The 26,119-nt window shown below is 31.2% G+C and overlaps 3 protein-coding genes across 6 annotated transcripts; 2 read left to right on the top strand and 1 right to left on the bottom strand.

Moving 5' to 3' along the window:
- The first annotated feature begins 8,459 nt into the window (after window positions 1–8,459).
- LOC8263255 (probable serine/threonine-protein kinase At1g09600) lies at window positions 8,460–15,739 on the top strand. 3 transcript variants are annotated; one of them, XM_048375861.1, is made up of 9 exons: window positions 8,460–8,701; window positions 9,583–10,158; window positions 11,180–11,464; window positions 12,166–12,483; window positions 13,337–13,564; window positions 13,718–13,818; window positions 14,262–14,376; window positions 14,484–14,963; window positions 15,076–15,739. In XM_048375861.1, exons 2-9 carry the CDS (start codon window positions 9,754–9,756, stop codon window positions 15,274–15,276), a joined length of 2,133 nt encoding a protein of 710 aa, XP_048231818.1. In that variant the 5' UTR covers window positions 8,460–8,701; window positions 9,583–9,753; the 3' UTR covers window positions 15,277–15,739. The 3 variants fall into 3 exon arrangements, with proteins under 3 accessions (XP_048231818.1, XP_048231817.1, XP_048231816.1); XM_048375860.1 differs by lacking the exon at window positions 8,460–8,701 and adding an exon at window positions 8,734–9,105; XM_048375859.1 differs by lacking the exon at window positions 8,460–8,701 and adding an exon at window positions 8,734–9,105 and having other exon boundaries at window positions 9,474–10,158.
- Window positions 15,740–16,838: 1,099 nt separating this feature from the next.
- Window positions 16,839–18,418, top strand: LOC8263256 (glucuronoxylan 4-O-methyltransferase 1). Its single transcript, XM_002526382.4, has one exon. It carries the CDS (start codon window positions 17,244–17,246, stop codon window positions 18,117–18,119), a length of 876 nt encoding a protein of 291 aa, XP_002526428.1. The 5' UTR covers window positions 16,839–17,243; the 3' UTR covers window positions 18,120–18,418.
- A 2,279-nt stretch (window positions 18,419–20,697) lies between these two features.
- Window positions 20,698–25,836, bottom strand: LOC8263257 (leucine--tRNA ligase, cytoplasmic). 2 transcript variants are annotated; one of them, XM_002526383.4, is made up of 3 exons: window positions 25,631–25,835; window positions 21,337–24,615; window positions 20,698–21,160 (listed from the first exon to the last, which is right to left on the bottom strand). In XM_002526383.4, the coding sequence occupies exons 2-3, from the start codon at window positions 24,594–24,596 to the stop codon at window positions 21,157–21,159; spliced, it is 3,264 nt and encodes a 1,087-aa protein (XP_002526429.1). In that variant the 5' UTR covers window positions 24,597–24,615; window positions 25,631–25,835; the 3' UTR covers window positions 20,698–21,156. The 2 variants fall into 2 exon arrangements, with proteins under 2 accessions (XP_002526429.1, XP_015579207.1); XM_015723721.3 differs by having other exon boundaries at window positions 20,698–24,615; window positions 25,631–25,836.
- Between the last annotated feature and the right edge of the window lie 283 nt (window positions 25,837–26,119).

Genomic DNA, 26,119 nt, shown 5'->3' with positions numbered 1-26,119 from the left:
ATAATATATATTTTATGGTTGCACATAAATTAAGAGTTAGCTTCATAATAATTGGTAATACATAATTTTGAAATTTAGGATATGTTATTTAGGAGGAGTGAGAGTGAGGGTTAGTGTCTTTAAATTATGCCTTAGATTTAAGAATGGACGGGGATATAGATAAATTATTCACATAAAAGGAAAGATAAAAGTATTGTCTGAAGACACGTGTATAACTCATATTCCTTCTACTGAAATAGCCCCAGCAATAAATATGAGATAATGTATTTTTAGAGGGTGAGAAGCCTTCTAAAATCATACTGAAAATTGCTGAAAGTCTGAGAGTAATGTTTATTTGTATAACTTTTTGTTTATTTTTAAATTTTCAAGGAAAATTACTTTTTTTATATTTTTATAAAAAAATTATAAAATTGGTAGAGTATGTATATTTATTATAATATGAAAAATTTATTATTTTCTATTTAAATAATATTTTTCTGTTTAAAGGGTAAATTTGAAAGAAAAGAAAGTGAAAACTTTTTCCTTTTCTGATCGATTTTCTTTCCTTTTCATATGAAAATAAGTGATTTCTTATTTAAAAAAATATGTTAAACTTTATTTTTTAAAGTTTGGCTTTAATTTTAAAAATATGAAAAACTATTTTCTATTTCTATTTAGAAAATAACACAAATAAACACAAAATAATATTTTTTATTTTCATTTGAATTCCCTTTAAGAAAATTCATATAGTATTCTCCAAATAAACACACCCTAACAACCTTTTGTTCAAGAAATTTTGAGGTATATATAATACTAATGCACGAATAAGAGTAGCCACGGTAATCTTAAAGGAGGAGTTTTAATAAGAATTTGGATTATATTTTTTATTAGATCTTAAATCTATTTAAATGTCGTTTCAATGAAAAATTATAAAGATTTAAGTTCTCTTCTTAACGGGTTTTATCTCAAACCTATCAAAATACATATGATTTAGATGTTGCAATTGAATGATAAAAATTTATTGATGACCTAAAATCGTAAGAGAGAGGCATCCGTAACGATCTTTCAACTCTTTGATAAATACAAATTATTCCTTTTATTATAGTAAAAATATGTATATCATTAAAATATTGATGTATATACAAGAAAAATTACCTATTTAGAAATTTAGATAGATAAATTTATTAAAAAGAAAAAAAGTATATTTTAAAAATAAAATATAATTTAAAAAGAATTTTTTATATTAAATCTCTATAATAGATATAATCGACATTTCTTTCTCCCACTATTTTCTCTCAAACAAAAATGAAATGATTTTATCCATACACAAATAATATTGAAATTTATAGGTACAATTCTATCTTATCATCAAAAGGTTTTATCCATTTAGAAGTGTGATTATACATACATATATATATCTCCATGAAAAGGTGTAGAAAGATTTTGAATAAGGATGGAAAAACACTCAATTGCAATAATAGAACTACAATCTACTCTATCAATTTATCAAACAACACAAAGTTAAAAGCACTTCAATTTTCTCATAGAAACTATTTCAAAATTTGATATTAGACATTCTTTTTTATTTTATTGAAGTTTTAATTTCAACCACTTTAATTACTTTCTAAAAGGTAATTCTTTGATTATTAAAATATAATCAGTTTTATCTTTAAGGTAATACTTGAGTTATAATTTTCTAATCATTTTTGGTTTTACATTTAATTTGTTATTAATTATAAAATTAAGCTCCATTATGTTAGATATTAGATATATTTTGTACACATCACATCATATTATATAATTTGTAAGATATTTTAATTTTTTATCTTATTTTTATTTTCATTATATAGAGTTTATTGAATAATATTTAGTATTTGCTAATTTTATATGATTTCCTAATAGAAAATAACTAAATTTCTAATATTTAAAAGATTTATATACTCTCATAATATTATAATATTTATTATTTAAATATAATAATAACTAAATTTAATAAAAGTTTATTCGCAGAAAGCACCAATGTCAAAACTAGTTATATAGTATATAACAATAATATTTATTTTATTTTTTAAAAGGAAGGGCACAACCACAACAAGTAAACAAATAAAAAGACATCCTGACTACGGCTCCATGAAGTCTCTCATCAGCAATTGCTTAAAAGGAGACTGACGCCTTATTATCTTAAAGACATGCAACTTAGTTGTCCTCTTTACAGACGTGAATAACTTGCACATTGCAATCCCTTTGCCAAGAGATTGAGACAAAGCTTGAACAAGACTAGCATCAATACTTTGAGAGACTAACACTCTAATATTAAAATCTCCGAAATCTATAGAATCCATTTAGAAATCTAAAATTTATGTGCTTTAAATGAAATGAAGAAATTTAAATTTTTGCATAATCAAATTTATATGAAATTGATTATAGTTAAACTAAAATCTAATAAAATATGTAAAATTTCCAAATAGATTTCACGTTATTAAAACTGTTATATTTTATAATATTAAAATATTTCTTTCAACTTTATCATTTTAATTTTACTTTCTCTCGTGTTTTCTTTTTCAAATAAAATGAATTTTTTTTATAAATTTCAACTAAATATAACATAAGTCTATTTATTGAAGGAATAAAGTTCAATTTGGCCACTAACCATGTAACTCGGCCCAATTTTTTAAAATTGATACACTTTTTAATCCAAACCTTGGCTCAAATTAACCATATTTTGGAAAAAAAAAAAAGAGAGTGAGAGTTACTCTCTTTTTAAAGTAAAAAATTAAAAAAATTATAAAAATATTTAAAAATATTTTATAATTTTAATATAATTAATATAATTTTATAATTAATTTGTCTTTAGTACCACCACCACTGTAACTATTTCCTTCACTGTCATTATTAAAATAAAAATAGTAACAATACTGAAAGTTAACAATATTTATTTTTTATTATATGTTATCTAAATATCAATATATATCTTTTAATTTAATATAAAAAAATTAATATTTTTTATTTTATTGTATCTACTCTCTTTTTAGAAAGTATGTAATTCACTTTCTCATTTTCTAAAAGTGTAAGACTAATTTGACCGAAATTAATAAAAATTTAAATTAAAATATCCATAAATTTAGAAAAAAATAAATTGAATCCAAATAATAACGTAAATGTCCAAAGTAGACTTTATTCTTTTATTTAATAGCCAACATCAAATCTACCTCTTACTAGTTTTGTTGTTGAATACCTTTCTTTGAGGCAACTTTCAGCATTCCACGACTCAGTTATAGCCTTATATTTATTATATTTAACTATAAAATAAAGTTAATAGATATAATTTAATAAAAATTATAATATTTAATATTAATTTAAAATTTTTAAAATTATAATAAACTAACTACTTTTAAATTTTTTTATTTTTTTTAAATTAAATCAATATAATAATATAAAAATTATTTTAAATTTATTTATTAATTAATTTTAATATTATATAAATTAATATATCAATATAATTGATATTACTATTTTTAGAATTAAAAATTTATTATATAATTAAAAAATTAATTTAGTATTGAATATAATATTAAGAATATTATTTTTTAGAATTAAAATTATTATCAAATTACAAAAATAAATTATTAATTGATATGATAGTAAAATATAATTAATATGCTATTTTTAGAATATAATTAGTATTATTATTTTATTAAAAATTAAGTTAATATAATATTAAAATATAATTAATATACTATTTCTTAAGATTAGGATCATTATCTAATTATGAACGTAACTTATGAATTAATAAATTAATAAAAAATTATAAAATTACACATAAATTTAAATTTAATGTGTTAAAAAATAAATACATATGTCAAACCAAAAATTTTATACATAAAAAATTAAGTATGCATATTAAAAAAATCTTAAGTATCAAAATTTATATATATATATATATATATATATATATATATCCAGTACTCCACTGCCTATTTTTCTATTCCTAATTTTACTATAACCATGATTAATAAAAAAATTATATATATATATATATAATTATTTAATAATTAATAATATATTTAATTATTTAAAATTAATAAATATGTATCAATTATATATTATTTTATATTAAATTTAAATCGATTAATACTTATAAATTTCTACCTAATCATTTTTAACCTCCTTAGATTTATATAGAGACAGCTGGCTACTATCTTTTGATCGCCACCTTAGTGTTCTTAATTTGAGGAAGCTATCCAATAAACAGCTTTATTACGAGCTTTTAACTATACTCCAATCTATATCCCTTTTTAGAAAATATAAAGCTTAAAAGTTCAAATACCATTTAAGATTTTTTTATTAAATAATTTAAAATTTATATTCAGCTTTAAAAGCGATTTTATAAGGTTTAAAATCTAAACAAGGACAAAATGGTCATTTTCTAAAAGAAAAAATTCCAGACCTTTGCCTAAAGGGTTCCAATTTTAATATTCTTGACGTGTGTGTAATACACGTGCCAGTTAATGGTTTCCAAAAATAATTTTTTAATAAAACTTAAAGAGAGATTTGTAGAATATGGACAAAACCATAGTACCTTCTAATAAATCACCTATAAAATTTCTGACATGTCTGTGAATTAAAAATTAAAAAACACTTAGATAATCATGATTTGAAGGAATACCTGGATTTTCCTATATATATATACACCAGATTCTCCCATCCCCAGACATTAAGCATATAAACTTTTTTATTACTAAATAAAGAGATACTTGATAGGGATTAAAAATTACAAATATATACTTAAAATTGAAAAAGATACTAATGAATTAGGATCTTTGATGTTAGTTCATTTTGAAAAATAAAATCAACTGTATCCATTAACTGAAATCAATTATATTCAGATATTATATACACTAAAAACTTCAAAATTAAATTTAATATACTTCATTCTTATTTAAGACTATTCAGAAAACTCGCAGCAAACAAATACAAAATATAAAATTTAATATATTTATTAGCTTCAAATTTAGTTTCATCATTAATTTGCTGTCTCGCTAAAATATGAAGAATTCAAACTCGCCAAATCAAAGAATAAAATCATCATATATGTACATCAAAATGGCTCGAAGAATAAATATTATTCATTTAAAAGTTTGATTATTAGTTGTTGTTGATGAATACCAATAAAGAAATGATGTAATAACAAGCTAGCTTTATAATCTTGAGAATTCCCAAGTATTTTTAGAATGTATTAGTGTTAGTAATTGGTTTGGAAAGCTCGTGATATAAAATTGTGCTAAAAGAATTTTGAATTAGTAATGTATATATTACTATGCAATAATAAAGAGCATGTTTGGTTCGACTGATTAATGCTAGCTGATGGCTGATAGCTGGTAGTTGATGGCCGATAAATTAAATCGTTTGGTAAAATTTTATTAGCGGTTACTATTAGTATGTTAAATAACCATCAATGATATAATTTTATTTTAATATATTATATTTAATGATACAAATTAATAAAAATAACTTATAGTAATTAAAATTATTATGATTAATTTTCTTTAGCTCAACTGTATTTATTATTAAAAATATTTATAAAAGTTATTTTAAAAGTAGAAATTTAAATTTAGATTCTACTAATAAAAATTTATAATTTCAAATATCATAATTTTAAATATTATAATTATTTAACTATTAAAAATAAATTTAAAATAATAATTATTTATTTTAAAATATAAAAATTTAATTATCCGATATCAATTTAAAATAAGTTATTGGTAATAAATTCTAATAAAGATAATAATATGCAAATAAATAAAAAAATTAAATCAGCTATCAGCTGAAGAGAAAAAACTCTAAAATAGAAATTGCAAATATATACTTAAAATTGAAAAGGTTACTAATAAATTAGGATCTTTGATGTTAGTTTTAATAGTAGTTGCATTTTGAAAAATAAAATCAACTGTAACCATTAACTAAAATCAATTATATTCATATATTATATACACTAAAAACTTCTAAATTAAGTTTAATATACTTCATTCTCATTTAAGACCATTCGCAACAAATAAATACAAAATATAAAATTTAATAAATTTATTGGCTTCAGATTTAGTTTCACCATTAATTTGCTGTCTTGCTAAAATATGAAGAATTCAAACTCGCCAAATCAAAGGATAAAAGTAGCATATATGTACATCAAAATGGCTCAAACAATAAATATTATTAATTTAAAAGTTTGATTATTAATTGTTGTTAATGAATACCAATAAAGAAATGATGTAATAACAAACTAGCTTTATAATCTTAAGAATTTCCAAGTATTTTTAGAATGTACTAGTGTTAGAAATTAGTTTGGAAAACTCGTGATATAAAATTGTGCTAAAAGAATTTTGAATTAGTAATATATATATATATATATATATATATATATATATATATATATATATATATATATATATATATATATATTACTATACAATAATACAATAATAAAGAACATGTTTAGTTGGACTGATCAATGCTAGCTGATGGCTATTTTGAATTAGTAATATATATATATATATATATATATATAATAATAATAATAATAATAATAATAATAATAAATAGTATGTTTAGTTCGACCGATCAATGCTAGGCCGATGGTTGATACTGTAGTTGATGGTAGATAAATTAAACCATTTGGTAAAATTTTATTAGCGGTTACTATAGTATGTTAAATAACCATCAATGATATAATTTATATTTTAATATATTATATTTAATGATACAAATTAATAAAAATAACTTATAGTAATTAAAATTATTATGGTTAATTTTCTTTAGCTCAATTGTATTTATTATTAAAAATATTCATAAAAGTTATTTTAAAAGTAGAAATTTAAATTTAAATTCTACTAATAAAAATTTATAATTTCAAATATCATAATTTTAAATATTATAATTATTTAACTATTAAAAATAATTTTAAAATATAAAAATTTAATTATCTGATATCAATTTAAAATAAGTTATTGGTAATAAATTCTAATAAAGATAATAATATGCAAATAAATAAAAAAATTAAATCAGCTATCAGCTGATAAGAAAAAACTCTAAAATAGAGCTGATAAAATTAACGGCTAATTAAGACTAAAAGGGTATTTAGTTCAGAGGTTTGATGCAGCTGATAGTTGTTTTTTACTGAACAACTATATTAAAGCGTTTGATAAAGATTTAAAAAACAACAGTTGATAGCTGATTTAGTCCTAATCAACTGCTGATTATATCAATTCTATTTTAGAGTTTTTTCTTATCAAATGATAGCTGATTTTATTTTTATTTATTTGAACACTATTATCTTTATTAAAACTTATTAACAATAATTTATTTTAAATTGATATTATATAATCAAATTTTTATATTTTAAATAAATAATTATTATTTTAAAATTCTTCTTAATAGTTAAATAATTATAATATTTAAAAATATATGATATTTGAGATTAAAAAATTTTATTAGTAGAATTTAAATTTAAATTTCTATTAAATAACTTTTATAAATATTTTTAATAATAAATACAATTGAGCTAAAAAAATTAACTATAAATCTTTTAATTATTATAAGTTATCTATAAATTTGTATCATTAAATATAATATAATATAATAAAATATATTTAATATACTAACAACAATTGCTAATAAAATTATATTAAATGGTTTAATTTATCAGCCATCAGCTACCAGCTATATTGATAAGATGAACCAAACATAATATATAATTCAATCAATATTTAAGAAGTAGTATTGGTAATATATATTTCTTTTATATATTGTACAATAAATATATTTTGTTAAAATTGTAATAAAATCATTAATAAAATTATTTATATACGACGAAAATTTATAGTCATTGTTAAAATATATTATTTAATTTTATAAATTTAAATAAATATATTTTTAACAATTTTAGAGGGTTTAAATCAAATGCTGTATAAAAATTACAGTAATTTTTAGAAATTAAAAAGATATTTTATAAAATATAAATTTGCTTGAGGAACTAAAAAGATATTTTATAAAAATCCAGGGATTAAAACAATATAGTGTAAGTTTTAAAATTAATTAAATATATAAACTTAAATATAATTTCATATATAAATTTAGATGGCTAAAAAGTTTCTTGAAAAGTTTAGAGGGGTGTTGGATTTTTTATTGTGGGTGAAAATTGAAATACCAAGAAATATATTCAGCCGAATTAGAATTATGAGACTCCAATAAAACCATCCACACCGTCACTGAATTGTCAAAGATTTTGTCCCAATGTTTGTTCTAGTATCAAGAATAATAAGAAAAAAACAGAAAAATTGCCCAATCCATCCAATGAAACAAGTAACAGCACCATTACTAGCCTAATGGCAATCACGTCCAAAAAAAATGGCACTGAATCTTACTGTTCTTGTCATATAGCAAAGACACAAGATCAAAAAGATTCAGACTTTCTTTGTGTTTATCATGGGAATTATCATCATCATCGTTCGGTCCATGTTTTATAGCTTATATGATCAAAGCAATCACTTTTTATGAGATTTATTAATTAGCCCATGAAAGCCAGCCCATGTACTATTCTACTGTTCTTCTTACTGCATTCAGTCACAATCAAGCAGAATCTTCCATGGAACCCACGGTTCTTACACGTGTCGCACCTTCACTATCTACTCATCATGCACAGAGTTTTCTTGATTCTGAAGATGCTTATGTAGGCATTTCACTTATGGTTTATTATGCTTAGTACTTACTACTCTCCTTTCTTTTTCTCAAACCTAAAATAAAGAAAGACATTACTCGACATTCTCTTTGTTGTTGTTGCTGTTGCTGTTTCTTCTAATTCAGAAAGGGAAAGATCACTGCTTTTTTTTATTTTTATTTTTATTTTTTTTGTGTAAAGGAGAACTAAAAGAAACAGAACTTTTACTTAGTTAACAAGACCAAAACACTGTCCTAAAAATAGAGCCCGAGAAATTAATTTTCTTTGGTGAATCGTCATTTTAGGAACTACCCAGATCCGGATTTCTATCTATTGTTTTGCCGTTTCATTTCTCTTCTGTATCTGTCTTTCTTTCTGTCATACAACTCACCTTGCTATATTCTAATTACAAAAAGGTATGATTTTTTTTTATTTCTCTTTTTGGTTAGTTTTTTTTTTTTTTTTGGGTTTGAGTTGCTGACCAACTTCTTTTTGTCTGGCCCTTATAGCAGAATTTTCTAATTTCAGAAAATTTGTTAGCTTGAGTGAAACACTATCCTTGTGCATTTTTCAATCTGAGACTGCCTCACATTTCTGAGTTCTTCTTCGTTTTTTCTTTAATTTCTCTGCTTTTCTTGGTTCATTTTGTGTATCTAATTGGGGATCTACAGTTCTAAACTCTTGTTCATTTATCAAATAACCACATTCTGTTTGTATTGTTGGCTTGTTTTTGTCAGTATTCTTTTAATTTGTGGATCTGGGTTCTTGTCAATTCTCAAAACAGGGTTCTGGGATCAGTCATATTGTGAGATTTTGCCCTTCTTGATGGATTGTCATTGCTATTCTTCGATTTGATGATCTGGGTTATTTTTATTTAAACTCTTGCATTGCAGTCAATAATTGGAACTTTCAAGTATTGCATTGACGGATTGGAAACTAAGTGAGACATTCTCGACTTTGATAGCCCTGTTTTGATTGATGAACTTGGCGCTTAATGCTGAAAAAAACTGAAGCTAATAAAATTTGTTCCCGCTTTGAGAATCAAGAAACTCTGGACTGGAATTATGGGCTGCATTTGCTCGAAAGGAACTCGAGCAAATGAATATGTACAAAACAATGGCACAAGCAAAGAAACAACTAAATCTGGCAAGCATTCAGTTTCTTCTTCCAAAAGAGATGAAGCTATAGCACAGGCTGATGGCAGTGGCAATGATGCCACAGCCAGTTTGATATCAAATCAACCTAGAAATAATAATGGGGGATCCACCTCTGTATCATCTGACGATGAGGATAAGAAAAAATCTGCAAAGGCCAACCATCAAAAGGTGTCTAGGATATTGAGTTTGACACATGGAGAAAGAGGAGCACAAGTTGTTGCTGGTTGGCCTTCTTGGCTGACGGCTGTGGCTGGAGAAGCCATCAACGGATGGGTGCCTCGAAGGGCAGAATCATTTGAGAAGTTAGATAAGGTCAGTTTTCTATATATGTATCTTTGGTTGTTTTCCTTTTATCCAATGTCACTGGTAGTGGATTGCACAGAGAGCGATAATTTGCTTGTGAATGCTGACATTATTATAGCAGTTATTTTTTTTGTTGGTCATAATAATATGATTTGCACTTTTTTTGTTGTGCTTAAATCATAAGGAATGTCTGATTTTGGTGATTTTTCTATCTTTCAGATTAGATAAACTCCTAGGTATACCATAAAAAATGTGTTTATATTGAGAACACAGTTTTAGTCTGGAGATAATATCCTTCACACATGCGCATACCCATACAAATTCGTATGCCATTCCCAATATGTCCCTTGTGAGCAATTTAGCTTTAGTCACATTGAGCATGAAGTCACTGAGTGCTAAAACGCATTGATAAAACAGATACGGGTTGGAAATGTGTTTTTCAGTTTTGTAAAAAATTTCGTTTCTTCTGCAATGTCTGCCTTAAGTACTTGAATAATCTTCTGAGAATTGCTTTCTTTCTTTTTTCTTTTTGGTGCAAATTTTTGAATGAAAACATTTACTTATGTCCATCGAAAGTTAAAGTGTCAATCTGTGGTCAATGCTTTAAACAGGCGAGTTCAACCTGCATCCAGTGTCAACAGTTGTTGACGACTCTTTGTTGTTAGCAAGTAAATTTTGAGTTTGTTTTTCTTTATTTTTGTTAAAAGACCTCTTAATTTGGTAGCCAATAGTTTGGCTAAAAAGGCCCTTAATGATGAGCTTTTCTGCCCAAATTTCTTGGCCAATGTTTATGGCTGGAGCAGTTGTTAGCTTTGTAATTTCTTTGATGGAACGAAGATCTTACCTATGATTAAAAATAATAATAATTTCAGTTAGCCAACTATGCCTGTCCTTGAATCCATTGCCTCATCTGCTTTAAACTCAGAGATTTACTGCAAGGCTTGATTTTCCGGGTCATCATCAGGTTACTGCGTTCCTTTTCATTAAATTATTGGTTTCTATATGTAAACTTTCTTTAAAATGATTTCAGGTTGGACAAGGAACTTACAGCAGTGTGTATAAAGCCCGTGATCTTGAAACAAATGAAATAGTTGCATTGAAGAAGGTTCGGTTTGCTAATATGGATCCAGAAAGTGTTCGTTTTATGGCAAGAGAAATAATAATTTTGCGCAGACTTGATCACCCAAATGTCATGAAGCTTGAAGGAATAATTACTTCGAAGATGTCTGGTAGTTTATACCTTATATTTGAATACATGGAACATGATCTTGCAGGGCTTTTGGCAACACCAGGAATCAAATTCACTGAAGCACAGGTTCTTGCTCTTCCCAAGTTGATTTTAAATGTGAGACAATTAGATGAGAACGTAAAGGGGTTCTAGAGCTTTTCCATTTTTTTACCTTGCTACTATAGCTGCTACTGAGAAAGCACCATCTTGAATACTGATTAGTGAAAATAAAAAAATAAACCATTAAGATAGATTTGATTTGTTCTAAATTATGAAAACTCAAAACAACTAAACAGCAATTTCAAGTTGCAAAAACATTTAAAGGTTGCTTTTTGAAAAAGAGCTGTTTCAATCTAGATTACAAATAGATCTAAGAACTGGGAACTAGTAAATCAGAAAGCTGCCTTATTAACTATGGTATATTGTGGGAAGTGATCCCTCTGCAGAACATGTATTTTGTCCGGTGATCAGTGATATGGTTATCTATATATGGAGCTCTTTCTATTAAACTGATGGGAAAGGGAAAAGGTGACGCCCACAGAGTGAGGGGAAACAGCTATCAAGTTTTCTGCTTTTCCTCCTCCTTTCTCTTTCTCTCTTCCCATAATAAGCTGAAGTAAATGGAATCATGGTTTCATCCTATATGTTGCTTTTCATGTCCATCCTTATCCAATGACTTTTTTTCCCTTTTCTATTTTCTTGTTGCCAATTGAAACATCAGTAACTGTCACTAATCATTTACTTCCGTTCAAATATTCTTAAAATTTGTATAATTCTTTTTCCTGCAGATTAAATGTTATATGAAACAACTATTTCATGGACTTGAGCACTGCCACAGTCATGGGGTTTTGCACCGTGATATTAAGGGGTCAAATCTTCTGATTGACCATAATGGCAATCTTAAAATTGGGGATTTTGGGCTAGCAACCTTTTACTGCCCTCCTCAGAAGCAGCCTCTCACAAGTCGTGTAGTAACATTATGGTACAGGCCCCCTGAGCTTTTGCTTGGTGCCACAAGTTACGGAGTTTCTGTGGATCTCTGGAGCACTGGTTGTATTCTTGCAGAACTATTTTCCGGGAAGCCTATCATGCCTGGAAGAACAGAGGTAACTTTTATCAATTCTTTCTTGGTTGTAAGAAGTTGGGAATATTGAATTCATTTATAAACATCTTTGAATTTTTAATCTAAAATGGCTACACATATGTATGCATTTCGAAAGCGTGCAACTTTTTCAGAGCAGTGCTCCTGTCTATGTTGTTACTTGTTATGCTTTTGACACAAGTGATCACCGTACTTTCTGCAAGATTGTTTTTGGCAGACCTGCAGGCTAAAAGATTTCAGCGGAGTGCCATCCACAGTTTGCACTGTGATCATTAAGAATTTAGTTGTTTGCACTTTGCAGCAATCTAGAACAATGACTTTCAGGTCAAAAAAGCTCTCTTATTGGAGGTTGGTTTTATAATTGTATACATGCCAGAAAAGTCTTCCTGATGTAAGAGTAGCATGATCGACATCCTGGTGCTACGGGTGGCATGACTTATATACTTGCTCTTATGGGCTAATATGTTCCTGATTTATTTGTAGAGACCGAATCATCCAAGTCTTTCTTCAGAGTTCAAATATACCAAAGCTCATCATAATTTATGCTTCTCGCCCATTGGGTGCCCAAACTCTCTTGATAAATGTGGCCAATGGAATATCTATTAAAGTGCTTAATGACTATGCCAGGTGGACAGTTACTTCTCGCTGTTGGTTGTTTCTAACCATCTTGTTCAATAGATTGGACCATGTACAAATTCTATATTAACATGTGTTTTTGAACCTGCCAGTTTACCAATTAAATTGCCCAAAACTACCACCTGTTGCAGATATTTTGGCTAAATAAATCTTTGTGGGTGTTTAAGGTGACGTTACTTTGATTGGGTGCTAGGAACTTATTAGTTACCTATCATTTGCAGGTGGAGCAACTGCATAAAATTTTCAAACTTTGTGGTTCACCGTCAGAAGAGTATTGGAAGAGATCAAAGCTACCACATGCAACTATTTTTAAACCTCAACAACCCTATAAACGTAATGTTGCTGAGACATTCAAGGACTTTCCTTCTTCTGCTTTAGGCCTTTTGGATGTCCTCCTTGCAGTTGAACCTGAGGATCGTGGAACAGTTAATTCAGCACTTGGTAGTGAGGTAAACCCACGGAGCGGTGGACAATTCCTGGAAAACTATGGGATCTTAGTTTCCTATAGCCATACAGTTTCACCTTGCAGATTTGCATAACTTCTTTTTGCTTTTCAAAGTGTGATCTCATGAACTCTTCTTCTTGTTTCTTTTCCTCTTCAGTTCTTCACAACAAAGCCGCTTCCTTGTGATCCATCAAGTTTGCCCAAGTACCCACCAACTAAAGAGTTTGATGTGAAGCTTCGGGAAGATGATGCTAGAAGGTAAAGAATTCTGGATTTATTATTGATTTTTCTTCCTTGCCTCTCCTCTTGATAAGATCTGGAAATGGTTCTGTTGATAAGCATAAAAGGATACAATATAAGCAGTTTAAGCTGCTTCTTTTTTTTTCTTTTGGTATTATTGAGAGAAAAATGATTTCTTAATTGTATTAGCTCAGGTAAAAAGAGATTTGCATAATAGATTTCTGTAGAAGCATGCAAATCAGATAATCAAGTTGATGCCTATGCTCATTTAGTTCATTTCAATAAAGAAAAAGAGGGCATTTAAATTGACAAAAGCCTCAAATTTAAAACAGAAAAGTTCAGAAGATACTAGGAGAATGGAATGGGGAAGAATCCTCAAATTACTAACTGCTATTCATGAAATGAAATCTATTGTTCCTACGCATTTTTTTTATAATTCTTGTTTATCACCTGGAAATCAGGCGGAGAGGACATGGAGGTAAAGGACGGGGACACGAATCAGCTAGAAAGAATTCCAGAGTATCTAAAGCTGTGCCAGCACCAGATGCCAATGCAGAGTTGCTGGCATCCATTCAGGTAATTACGAACCTTGCCCATTCATGATCATGTTCCCATACTCTTAATGCTTATAAAGAACTAGTTTCTCAGTTCATGGTTTATCTTTGTTTTCATGCTTAATACAGAAGCGACAAGGGCAGTCTAACCCTAAAAGCATCAGTGAACAGTTCAATCCTGAAGAAGTGGGTGGTTCTGGCTTCCCCACTGTGCCTCCAGAAGGAACAACAAGAAATGTCTACTCCCATTCAGGGAAGTCAATGCATCCTACAAATCATGGATCTTCACGTGGTATGACTGCTAATGAGAGTGAGGCTCTCAGAACTTCGGGTCAAGCATTTTCTTCTCCTAAGAAGACTGAAGAGTTGACAACTCAGAGATCTTTCACTCAACGGGGAGCAGCCCAGTTGTCCAGATTTTCAAATTCTGTTGCAGTTAGAGGCAGTTCAAACTCAGATAGTGGTAGCGAAACAACAGCCAATTCACACTGGCCAGAGGATCGATTTAATCCTCAACATAACCATCTTGATGATTCCTCCCACCATTTACTGGATAGGCCAAAGTTCTCAGATAAGGAGTGCCGACCAGCTGGTTTGGAATCTACAATGGTAGAGAAATTACTTGAAATAGAATCTTGTTACTTAAATCTTAATCTCTGATATCATATTGATGTTTTTGTGTTCGTATGCTGATCACCTGCATTTGCCTGTGACTTTCCAGGGTTTCTTTCAAAAGAAAGGGCGAATCCACTACTCTGGACCATTGATGAGTGCAGGAGGAAACATTGAGGAGATGCTTAGAGAGCATGAAAAACAAATCCAGGAAGCTGTTCGCAAAGCACGTGCGAATCAGACCAACAAAGCCCATAAAGGAATTGAACTGACGGAATCACTATTATACCGGGGGAGAAATGGCAGGTGACACTGAAGCTGAAACTAATGATACCTTTATTGATCTATTAGGAGCATTTGCAGCAACACATAATTATCAGGTATTCCTTTTTGGAAGCTTACGAATCTGAACATGAAAGGCGATTCAACTTTAAGGATCTTTTGAGGGTTTCATCCCATCAGATGTTTTTCTGTCATCAAAAAAAGATCCAAAGCATGAAAATTATTTGCTGTAGATACTTCCAGAAATGTGATAGTTGAAAAGCCATTTTGAGTCCCTTACCATAGTGTAAGGTAAGATTGTGTTTCTTGCAATGCACCGACCAGTCACTTGATCCCCAAAGAGAGAGAATCTCTCTTTCCTTTTGGCATAATTCAGTTTCCAAGTTATTTATTGTATAGCTGAAATGAAATCTGTGATATTTGTGGCCACATTCAAATTTATTGCTTAGAGCAGCTTCTCACTCTAAATACATCAGTGCAGCTTGTTTTCATTTTATGCAACTTTATCTGTGCCTTCGGCTGTCCTGATCATGCACATAGCAATCAGCATAGAAAGAAAGAATCAGCAAAAATGCTTAAAATTACATTCAGTGCTTTAAGCTTGAATTTTGAAGTTAAAAAACTAGTATATACTCGCAACAAAAAGAAAAAATAAAGGGAAAAAGAGGAGATTTTATTAACTGACAAAAAAAACTGGGTGTGGAACTTGTGATTCTACCAATTTAGCATGGTTGGCTAATCCAGAGTAAACAGAAGCATCAAAAGAGAGTACAAGTTTTGAGAATATGGAGAAATCAGAAAGGAAGGGAGGAGAGGGAGATACTGCTCAAATCTCACACTGCCCTGAAAAGGATGGGCTGATTTTAGACTTCCTCAAATACTTGAATTTTCATAATTAATGAATTTCAAGAAAGAAAGAAAATAGTGATAATAATAAAATACAGTGAAGAAGTGTAAAAGTTGATGAAATAGAGAGGATGACAATTGTCAAGAAACTAAGCTATAATTTTAGCTATAGAGAGCCACTTATTAACTATCCAATACAAAACTATTATCTTCCCACTCCTATTCCTCTTTATATTTTGCCCTTTTGTTTCTTCTATTTTTGTAGTTTGCTCTCATAACTTCATTTTTCATTTTTTTTTTTTAAGTCCCCAACTGCTACGACTTGTGTATGATTAATGAACATGCAAGGGTTTTAAAGTTTCTAAATTGTGTTAATGTTTTCTTTATTTTAATCTTTAGTTATAACTTGCCTTTGTATCAAAAATATTTGATGTGGTGTCCATAGTTTGATAAAGACAAAGCTACCCCTTATAATCACTATTACAAGCAAGATTATTCAGCATCCAAAACTATCAGCCTAAAATTTAATAAAGCGAGAAAAGAGAAAAAGAAGAAGAAAAGAAACCAACTATCTTTTGCTAATTTATTATATCTCAAGGCTTGGACAGAAACAAGATTATTCTAGACATCCTTTTCAGCACCATAACCAGAAGCAAAAGCAAACTTAAAGTGGACAAAAAGGAGAGACATGTCAACTTCTCTTTACTTAAACCCATTGAAGGATCATCCATGAAACAAGAATTAAAACTAATTCAAACATAAATGAACAAACAAAATAGAGAATAGTCTATAACACTCTACCAAACTTGTAGATCTACCAACCATAGTTTTTGCTTCCTCAGAAAACATTTTAGAAGCTATCTAGTCTTCATCAAGTACCCAATGTTTCTTCCCTTCATGTCTAAGCATCAACAATATCCAATCACCACTACCTTCAATTCTTTACATCTCAACTCACTTCAACTCCTTCTTCTTCTTCTTCTTCTCTTCTTCTTCCAACTCAAAAGACCACCAAATAATATAACCTTAAATTCACCTTTCATGAACCCAAAACTCCAGTCTCCATCATTTCCTCTTTTTTAGTCCCAAGAAGAGCAGCATATACATCTTCTTGAGGCCATATCTCTTACATTAGCAATCAAGATAAACATGAGGCCTAAAACCCAACAAATCCCCAACCTTAAGCTGCTCCTCTTTGGTGTCTTCTTTGCTTTCTTTATACTCTTTTTGTTAAGATCAAACATATCATCTTCATCCAAAGAAAACTCGTCTCCCATTTTCAGCACTTCTCAAGCAAAATCTTCAAATCTTGATGACTCAAGTGCCAGAAACTGCTCTTCCACTTGCAGTAAGATCCCACGTTCACTAGCTCAAGCACTCATTCATTACACAACCTCAACTATCACACCACAGCAAACACTCAAAGAAATATCAGTAACAGCAAGAATTTTGGAGAAGAAATCTCCCTGCAACTTTTTGGTTTTTGGTCTTGGTCATGACAGTCTTATGTGGAATACACTCAACTATGGTGGAAGAACAATTTTCCTTGAAGAAGATGAATCTTGGATTTCACAAATTAGAAGAAGATTTCCCATGTTGGAATCATATCATGTCACTTATGATAGTAAGGTGAATCAAGCAGACAATTTAATGGACGTAGGCAAAGGACCTGAATGCACTGCACTAAGTGATCCAAAAGTTTCAATGTGTCAACTTGCATTGAAAGGGTTGCCTAATGAAGTTTATGAAATAAAATGGGACTTGATCATGGTTGATGCACCAACAGGATACTATGAAGAAGCACCAGGAAGAATGACTGCTATATATACTGCTGGAATGATGGCTAGGAATAGGCCAGAAGGAAAAACTGAAGTGTTTGTGCATGATGTGAATAGAGAAGTGGAAGATAGATTTTCCAAGGCATTTTTATGTGAAGGGTATATGAAAAAACAAGAAGGGAGATTAAGGCATTTCACTATTCCTAGCCATATGGATGCATTGGACAGGCCATTTTGCCCTGAGTAGATTCAATTGAACTCTTTCTTGTTTTTTCTCTTTTCATTTTCTTTCTTGCTGTTGCATTCTCTCTGCTACTTTTGTTCATTTTTGAAGCATTTTGGCACAAGACTGTGGCTTGTGGGTGGTTGTTGGGTCCTATGGTTCATGGGGTTGAGCTGCTATACAAAGATTTGGAGTTTCTCGAGATAAAAAAATTTATCAACCCAAACAAAATGGAAAAAAGGAAAATCAAAAAGCTTTCACCATGTCATGATTTTGTTAAGCTTTTTATTAGTTATATAATAGAATTTTTAATTTTTGTTCAATTGATAATAATCTTACCCTTGATTATGTATTGAGTTGAGCACATTTTATCACACTATAAATCTTACAAAATGAAATGCATACATTTAAGAATGAAATGTCCTTATGGAAAATGTTTTCTTTTAATCTCTAAGAATTATTTAGAAAGATTGCAGAACACTCAGATTACGGATTGATATATAGTGATAAATGAGTTTGGGTAAAACTCATCCCAAAAGCTAACTCAAAGGAATAGGGTGTCTAATCCACTTATATACATTATAACAGCCCAGTAACCAAGCGATATAGGATAAATACAACTTCTAACACCCTCCCTTATGCTTAGCGTGACATGCAAATGGGCAGGGACCAAACCCACCATCGCAGAAAAAATGCTAGCTCTGATACCATGATAAATGGGCTTGGGTATAACTCGTCCTAAAAACTAGCTCAAAGAAAGACGGTTCCCAATCCACTTATATACATTAGAACAACCGAGTAACCAAGCGATATGGGATAAATACAACTTATAACATACAACACATACAAATTAGCTTCAATTTCATAAGTGAACTATACACTGGCCTAAAATGTTGATCATGAATGCCAAATGCTAAATATATACCAACAAATATATCGATCAAACATTGTTACACATATTTTCTGCCATTGATGACGTATCTTTTTTAAATTATATTGGTATAAACTAAGTTCTCGAATTCGAATATTATATATTTAACTGCGTTAAAATTTTTGAAATAATAGTTTTACATTTATAAGAGTAATGTATGAGACATTTTAAATTATATATATATCTACATATAAAAATAGTGATGTGACTTCAGACAGCTCTTTGGATCCTCAGAATGGAAGTCTTGGAGCATTGCCCTTTTCTGATATGTTCACACCATCTACCACTAATAGCATATACACTGCCAGACATTTCAAACTACTGGAGGATCATATGTCATATGTGGATTAGAATGATGTTTTTAATCACCAAAAAACAATGGGGCTTCGACCTCTCACAGTAGTAGTGCAGAGTGTCTGTGCGGGATCCATGGGTTAGTGCGTCTCCCATTCACGAGAGGACTTCTCTTGTATAAGGACTAACGGAGAGCGGACTGGCGCTTCATCGATAGTAGAGTGTGTACGGGAGATTAGAAAGGTTAACGTGCCTCTTTCATCTTGTATGCAGAGATGGTACCGAAGTGGGTTTTTTTGGATGCCCGCACTGTCCAAATTTTAGTCGGACGAGTCGAAATAATTATAATCGATTTTGCACTATCCGAGTCTTAGTAGGACGAGTTGAAATAATTACAATGGATTTTGAATTTTAATACTTGTATCAAATTCAAGTCAGATCGAATTCAATCCATCAAATATCCAAATATTAAATATTACATCTAATTTTATATAATGATATATAATATTATTTTAAATATAATAAATTCATATTTAGTTTAAATTTTGTGATTTTTTTTACTTTATTAATATTTTAAATCAATTCAATAAATATATTCTTATTTAATTACTTAAATATCCATATTGACAAATAGAATATTCACTGTCCAAGTAAAATTTGTTTTTAAGCGGTCCATATCTTGGCCACCACATCATTTTGAACTAAAAAAGGACTGGTCCAATATTGAAGCATGTATCGAATAGACTGGGGCTAGGTTTAGCAGATGGCCCCCCCAACTAGCATCTATTAGTTAAGGGGATTGATTGAGCTCAGGAAAGAAGGGTGACCTTAGAACTTAAATTACCCATCCCCCTATTCAACAACAGAGATGGGATTTGAATGGATTTGGACGAATTCACATAGATTTAGATTCGATTATCCTAAATGAGCTGAGTATCCGCCCCACTACCATTCCGATCAGCATGTGGGTATTTGTGTGAACACATTTCAAAAGAAAAAGCTATTACATAGGATTCCGTCAAAAACATCATTTCAATTTCTCTTGAACAGGAAGGCAACACCATAATCTGCATCTTTATGTCAACTAAAGTGTTTCAAGATTGTCACATATGAAGCTCCTAATTGTACCAGTATTTAAAATCTAATCTATGACCTGACTGAGTTTTCTAATCTATGAAAAGCTTATAACAGAAACTCAAAAACAATAACGCAGACATAGATTAGAGCACCTAATCATCCGACAAGGAACTCCAAAAACTTCATAACTTGACTCTAGAACAACAATACCATAACTCTACAGAGGGTAGCTAATAGCAACACCAACAGCAATCAGTACAATGGCAGAACTTTTAGTCAGTACAATAGTCGCAAACAAACTGTGGTAACCAAACATACATAAACATTTGCAAGTGCAATTGGATACACATCTCATGTAATATCATCTAAAGGAAACAAAGAATGACATTTGCAGGTTTAGCTTGGCGGTAGGTGCATCTCTCAATTTGGGTAATAAAAAAGAAAAGGAAAAGAAGAGAAATTAATTGACAGGGCAATGTGCAGTATTGTAGCTAAGAAATTCGTCACATTGACAAAATATCTTAAGCCAGTTCATGAACCGCCTAGACCATCAGATGCAAAAATTCAAGATCTTAACCAGCTCAAAGTAAAGGCGCCGCGATGCACTAGTATAACATGCTCCTGTTAAGTTCAAACTGATGCCATCCCAGCAGCAAATTCTATGAGAACCTTGTTTTTTATCTAAAGCAACACCTATAACACTTTTTATCAATGCTATAATCAAGAATTCTTCCACCATATTTCTGGAGAATGTGTCTACTACCTTCACAGAGATGAGGAGACAATTTCAAAACAACAAAGTAAAAATTTCAGAAAAACATAATTTTAAAAAAAATAGAAAACCAAAAAACAAAAGAAACATCTAAATCATCTATAATAAAGCTTAGTCTAGAGGCAGGGATGTTGGAAAAATAATTGGGACAGATGGAGCCTGCTCACCTAGTCAAGTAGATGGCAGATGGTTTTCCAGGAGAGGGAAGATTTTGGTTCAGCACCGACACCTGAGAACCAGCTCTAGCAACAGCATCAGCATTGGTTGCATAAAATATTTCCACCTCTTCAAGACCAAGTTGTCTCTTAATCAAATCCACATTCTCCTGAAGGACATCAAATTCTCCAAAAGGTAGCTTCAGATCCAAGGCCTGAGGCCCCATTGCAATGGCCTCATCCTTCTTAAACCTCAAGAAAGGCATACAAAGTTTTTGTGTTTGTTTAAAATCTGTGGCTTGACCAACAGTACTACTCTTTAGTGCTTCCATTATCTCTGTATCTGGGGCAAAAGTACGACTGTTGCTGTCAAATTTGCTTTGAAGTATCCTCAAGCATTCTGCCTTCCATCCATCAAATCGCTCATTTACATATATCAAGCCTATCATCTTGCCTTCAGTTAGCGTTGCAACTGGAGCCCCCTTCTTATTGGCTTTCTTTGAACCTGAGTGTTGTTTCTGAAGTAACTTCCGCATATTAACAATTGAGTCCTGCAAGTACTTGTTAGCAGCCTTCAGAGTTAGATCAGGAGAACCAGCTGTAGGCCACCCCGCATTCACCACGAATCCGTCCTTCCTCAAAAGTTCCCTCCAAACATATTCTGCATAGTGCGGACAGATTGGAGCAATTAGCCGTGTCTGGACATCCACAAAGCGCCATAGCAAGTCGCGGTTCATGTTCCCAGTGCCACATGAGAACCTGTACTCATCCCTTGCAGCTTGCAAATCATAAAACCCAGTTTTCAGAGCTTCTCTAAACATGTAGCCCCTGTAACTTTGCTCAGTCATTTTGACAGCAATGTTCATCTCGTTTTCAAACACTCGATCAGCATAAGTAGATGGTGGACCCATCCTCAGAGATGATTCAACAGCCAGAATCTCTTCTTCCATCCAGGAAAGTTCTTTAGTGAGACGAAGGATTGCAGCATTTGCAGTTTCAAATACAAAGTTTGCATCATCAACACCATCCCCAGCATCAGCCAAAGAGAATCGTGTTGCATCAGCTGAAAATTCCTCAATTGCCTGGCGCAGTGTTCTGAAATTTCCTGTAGACTTGCTCATCTTTTCAGAATTAAGCATAATGTGACCATTACACCTGAATCCCCGAGGCCAGTGGTGCTTGGCCATAATTGCTGTATGGTTGTACATGCAGAATGTCAAATGATTCTGGATAAGGTCCTTACCAGAAACTCGAAGATCAAACGGGTACCAATATTCAAACTCATGCTTCATTTTCTCAAGTACAGATGAAGATATATCAGATGATTTGGGGTATGAACCGCCACAGATAATAAAATCCCAGACTTCATCAGTCATTTGTGCAGGCTGAATGGGATGAGGCTTATTTGTGCCATACATGTCGTCATTATGAAGCAGGTGGGCAACAGTGTAATAAGCCATGTAAATAGTAGAGTCAGACAAGGATTCAACAAGGAAATCTTTATCCCAGGGTATGCGCGTCCCAAGCCCAAAAGATCGCGAACAAGCCCACTGATTTAGCCAGCTCAAAGTGTGCTCAAAGCCATGTCGCGTCTCATCAGAATAGAGATTCATACTGGATAAGCATTCCTCAGCCAGTTTTCTCCATTCTTCTTCTCCATATGTAATATACCATTGGTCCGTAAGAGCCACAACACACTCATCACCAGACCTTGACACAACCCGTTTCTCAGGCTCACTATATATAATTGCCTCACCCGTCTCAATGAGCTTAGCCCTAATTAACGGCTTTGCTTCCTGGACTTTTCTCCCTGCTAATTCTCCAACCAGCATTGTTCCCTCTGTGAATCCTCTCAAGTAGGTCAACCTTTTTGCTTCTGCAAGTTTCTCTTTCTCATTTTGGCTCTTAATTTTAAGATCCATGCAAACTTTTTCAGCAGCCTTATCTCCAAATTCTGGAATGTTGATGATTGGTACGATCTCAAAGGGCATTACCCATTCATCTATCACACCATACTTTGCCCTTAGAGCTGGTTTTGCCTTCAAATCATGCAAAGCCATATAATCATCAGGGGCATCACTAGGTACACTAGTCACAATCCCAGTGCCTTTGTCTGTCAGGATAGTTAACATGGGAAGAGCATATATGACCTCATTGAAAGAAAGCGGAGACTTCAAGCGTAAACCAATCAGATCATAACCAGTTAGCTCAACCAAGCAACTAGGTTTCTGAGGGAACCTTGAGAAATTCTGATAGGCAAGGTTGAGGGCTGCTCTCTCGGTGAGGATGAATACATCTGTTTCATTGATTTCAAAAGCTCCATATTTACCATCAGGCAATACCCATGCATTTGTTTGTCCATACATAGTCTCCGGTCTCAATGTAGCAGCAGCTAGAAACACATTTTTCCCTTCTAAAGGCCCAATTTTAGCAGGAAAAGGTGGCAATACCTCCATCTTGATAATAGTGTATTCTTGCGGCTGCACTCCTTCACCACTTGCCCTGTCATGATCTGCACATGGTTGGCCATCCAAGGGAGAGAAAATTGTGTAGCGCACATCTTTGACAATCTTACCCATGGATTTTAATTTCCTCATCTGCCACTGCACAAAAGAATCAAAGTAAGGGTTTATATCTGTTGTCACAAATGAACGTCTCCAGTCACAACCCAAGCCAAAAGCCTTAAGATCTTCCATGGCTAATGGAGGAAAAAATCTCAACCATTCGTATGGATCCTGGAACTTTGATATCTCAGTATCAGAGAGTCCAAAACTGCGCATAATTTCCCACTGGTACATTTGTCCTCCTGATTTTGATGCAGCCTTGGACTTTTTTCCCTTGAACTTATCTATTGGCACATTTCCTGGGGCTTCGTCAGTCTCTGTTTGTGTTTCTACTTGCTCCTCCACTTCTTTAGTAAATATAGGGGGATCGCCAAACTGTTGAATCTCCCGACGAAGCTTATCTGCTGATGCTTTAATGGGCATACCAGTACAGTGGAAAGCAAATGGCAAAAGCACATTAGCACCCCTTAATCTATGGTAGGCGGCAGCAAACTCAAGCTTGGATAATGAGAATGCATGTCCAAGATGCAAAAACCCATTCATATACGGAAACGGAAAGTTGCCAAAGAACTTCTCATCGGGTCCAGGAGATTTTTTACCAGGTTCAGACCTGAATACATCTTTCTCCCCCCACCAAGTTCGAGCCTTCTGCTCAATCTCCAGGAGACGATCCCTCCTTGCAAAGCTTTTCGCACCCTCAGTTGCCATCTCACAAAAATGATGGGCACTGCAGTAGAAGTCATGCCGTAAGAAAACTTCCATCACTAACAGCAACATGTAGGCTAAAAACTTAATGTACATTGCATAGTGTTAGTAATAATTTGAGATTGTTGTCGAAGATTTTAGTTTGATTTTTCCAGAAAAAAGATACGACGTACATTGAAGAAAAACTGTTCTCTTTATTTAAACAGTCAGTCACCTATATCTTACTTGCTAGACCTTTTTATCTATACTTACATACTTTACTTCGAAGAAACACAGCATATTCTTGTAATTTCAAGAAATTGAAGTAATTTATATAACAAAACTAAAACACATTAACAATAGCAAGGAAAAAAAGAATTACAACTATCTTTGAATAAATGCTAAGATTTCAGAATAGAAATTACTCACATTGTCCTTCTACACTAAGACTACCAATATTGTCTCCAAAAGACATAACTATATTCAAATTCCATTAACTTGACAATGCCAATTAATCTCACTAATGCTTACAAAATTTTAAACTAGAATAGAATAAGATAAATAAATAACTTATAGAATAAGCATGATATTCCTTAAGGGTTTGTTTGGACTAAATCATTTCATGTCAATTGCGGCATAATTTCATTCATTTGAAAATGATTCAATTTCTTTAAGTTTTGAAAGAATCGAATTTCAGCGACTACATGGACTATACATGAGCTATCCAAATGCGAGAATTGACTAAAAATAGAATTCAACTACTTTCCAAGCAAAGCCTCTAAGCTAATTCAATAAAGTTCTATATTTACTATTTACTGTTTATGTAACGTAATATTGCATTCCATCATACATAACTAGTTATTTAGAACCGAAATAGCACCAAATAAACAAAGTAAAAAAATTTAATTCCTTTTCAATCTAATTTACAGTAGCAAATTTCCTTCAATTCATAGTTAAATGGTAAAATAAAGAATCTTAGCAATCAACCAATCAATCAACATCGCTAAGCAAATAAATGAGTGATAGAGTGAATTATTATTACTAATTTTTTCTTTTACCTCTGGTTCAGGACAGTTCGGCGAAGGGCATTACGGGTAGAGAATTGCAAATTGTGTCCGAGCAAATTAAAAGCCAGCGGTCGATTCGAAAATTTTAAAAAAATAAATAGCAGAGAGATCTATAAGTGCTTTGAAGATGGAAGAAAGAATTAGGGTTTATGACAGTTTTCTTGTTTATATATTGTCCACGTGTACTTGGGATAAGGAACCACGGTCCAGTGGGTGAGAGAGACATAAGATGCTGTATGAGCACAGTAAGAACTTAGACCTGCCTATTTTTATTTTTATTATTTTACTATTTACAATTACAAATTAATAATAATAATAATAATAATAAATAATGAATTTTCAAAACAATAATTATAGTATTTAAATAATTAAATTAAATAATTTTTTAATATATCCAATATATTAAATGTAAGAGGATTAATTTGATTTTTATGATATAATTCCTCAGTTTATCCACTCAACTATATAATCGAAGAGTTC

Source organism: Ricinus communis, chromosome 6 (genome assembly GCF_019578655.1).
Source record: "Ricinus communis isolate WT05 ecotype wild-type chromosome 6, ASM1957865v1, whole genome shotgun sequence".
NCBI lineage: Eukaryota > Viridiplantae > Streptophyta > Magnoliopsida > Malpighiales > Euphorbiaceae > Ricinus > Ricinus communis.
This window is presented reverse-complemented; position numbering and strand designations above follow the sequence as displayed.

Bases quoted from the DNA above. Each gene is read 5' to 3' on its own strand.
- LOC8263255 (XM_048375861.1), top strand. From the start codon at position 9,754: ATGGGCTGCATTTGCTCGAAAGGAACTCGAGCAAATGAATATGTACAA. The intron at 10,159-11,179 runs GTCAGTTTTCTA...AAATGATTTCAG, and splicing joins CATTTGAGAAGTTAGATAAG to GTTGGACAAGGAACTTACAG. The intron at 11,465-12,165 runs GTTCTTGCTCTT...TTTTTCCTGCAG, and splicing joins TCAAATTCACTGAAGCACAG to ATTAAATGTTATATGAAACA.
- LOC8263256 (XM_002526382.4), top strand. From the start codon at position 17,244: ATGAGGCCTAAAACCCAACAAATCCCCAACCTTAAGCTGCTCCTCTTT.
- LOC8263257 (XM_015723721.3), bottom strand. From the start codon at position 24,596: ATGGCAACTGAGGGTGCGAAAAGCTTTGCAAGGAGGGATCGTCTCCTG.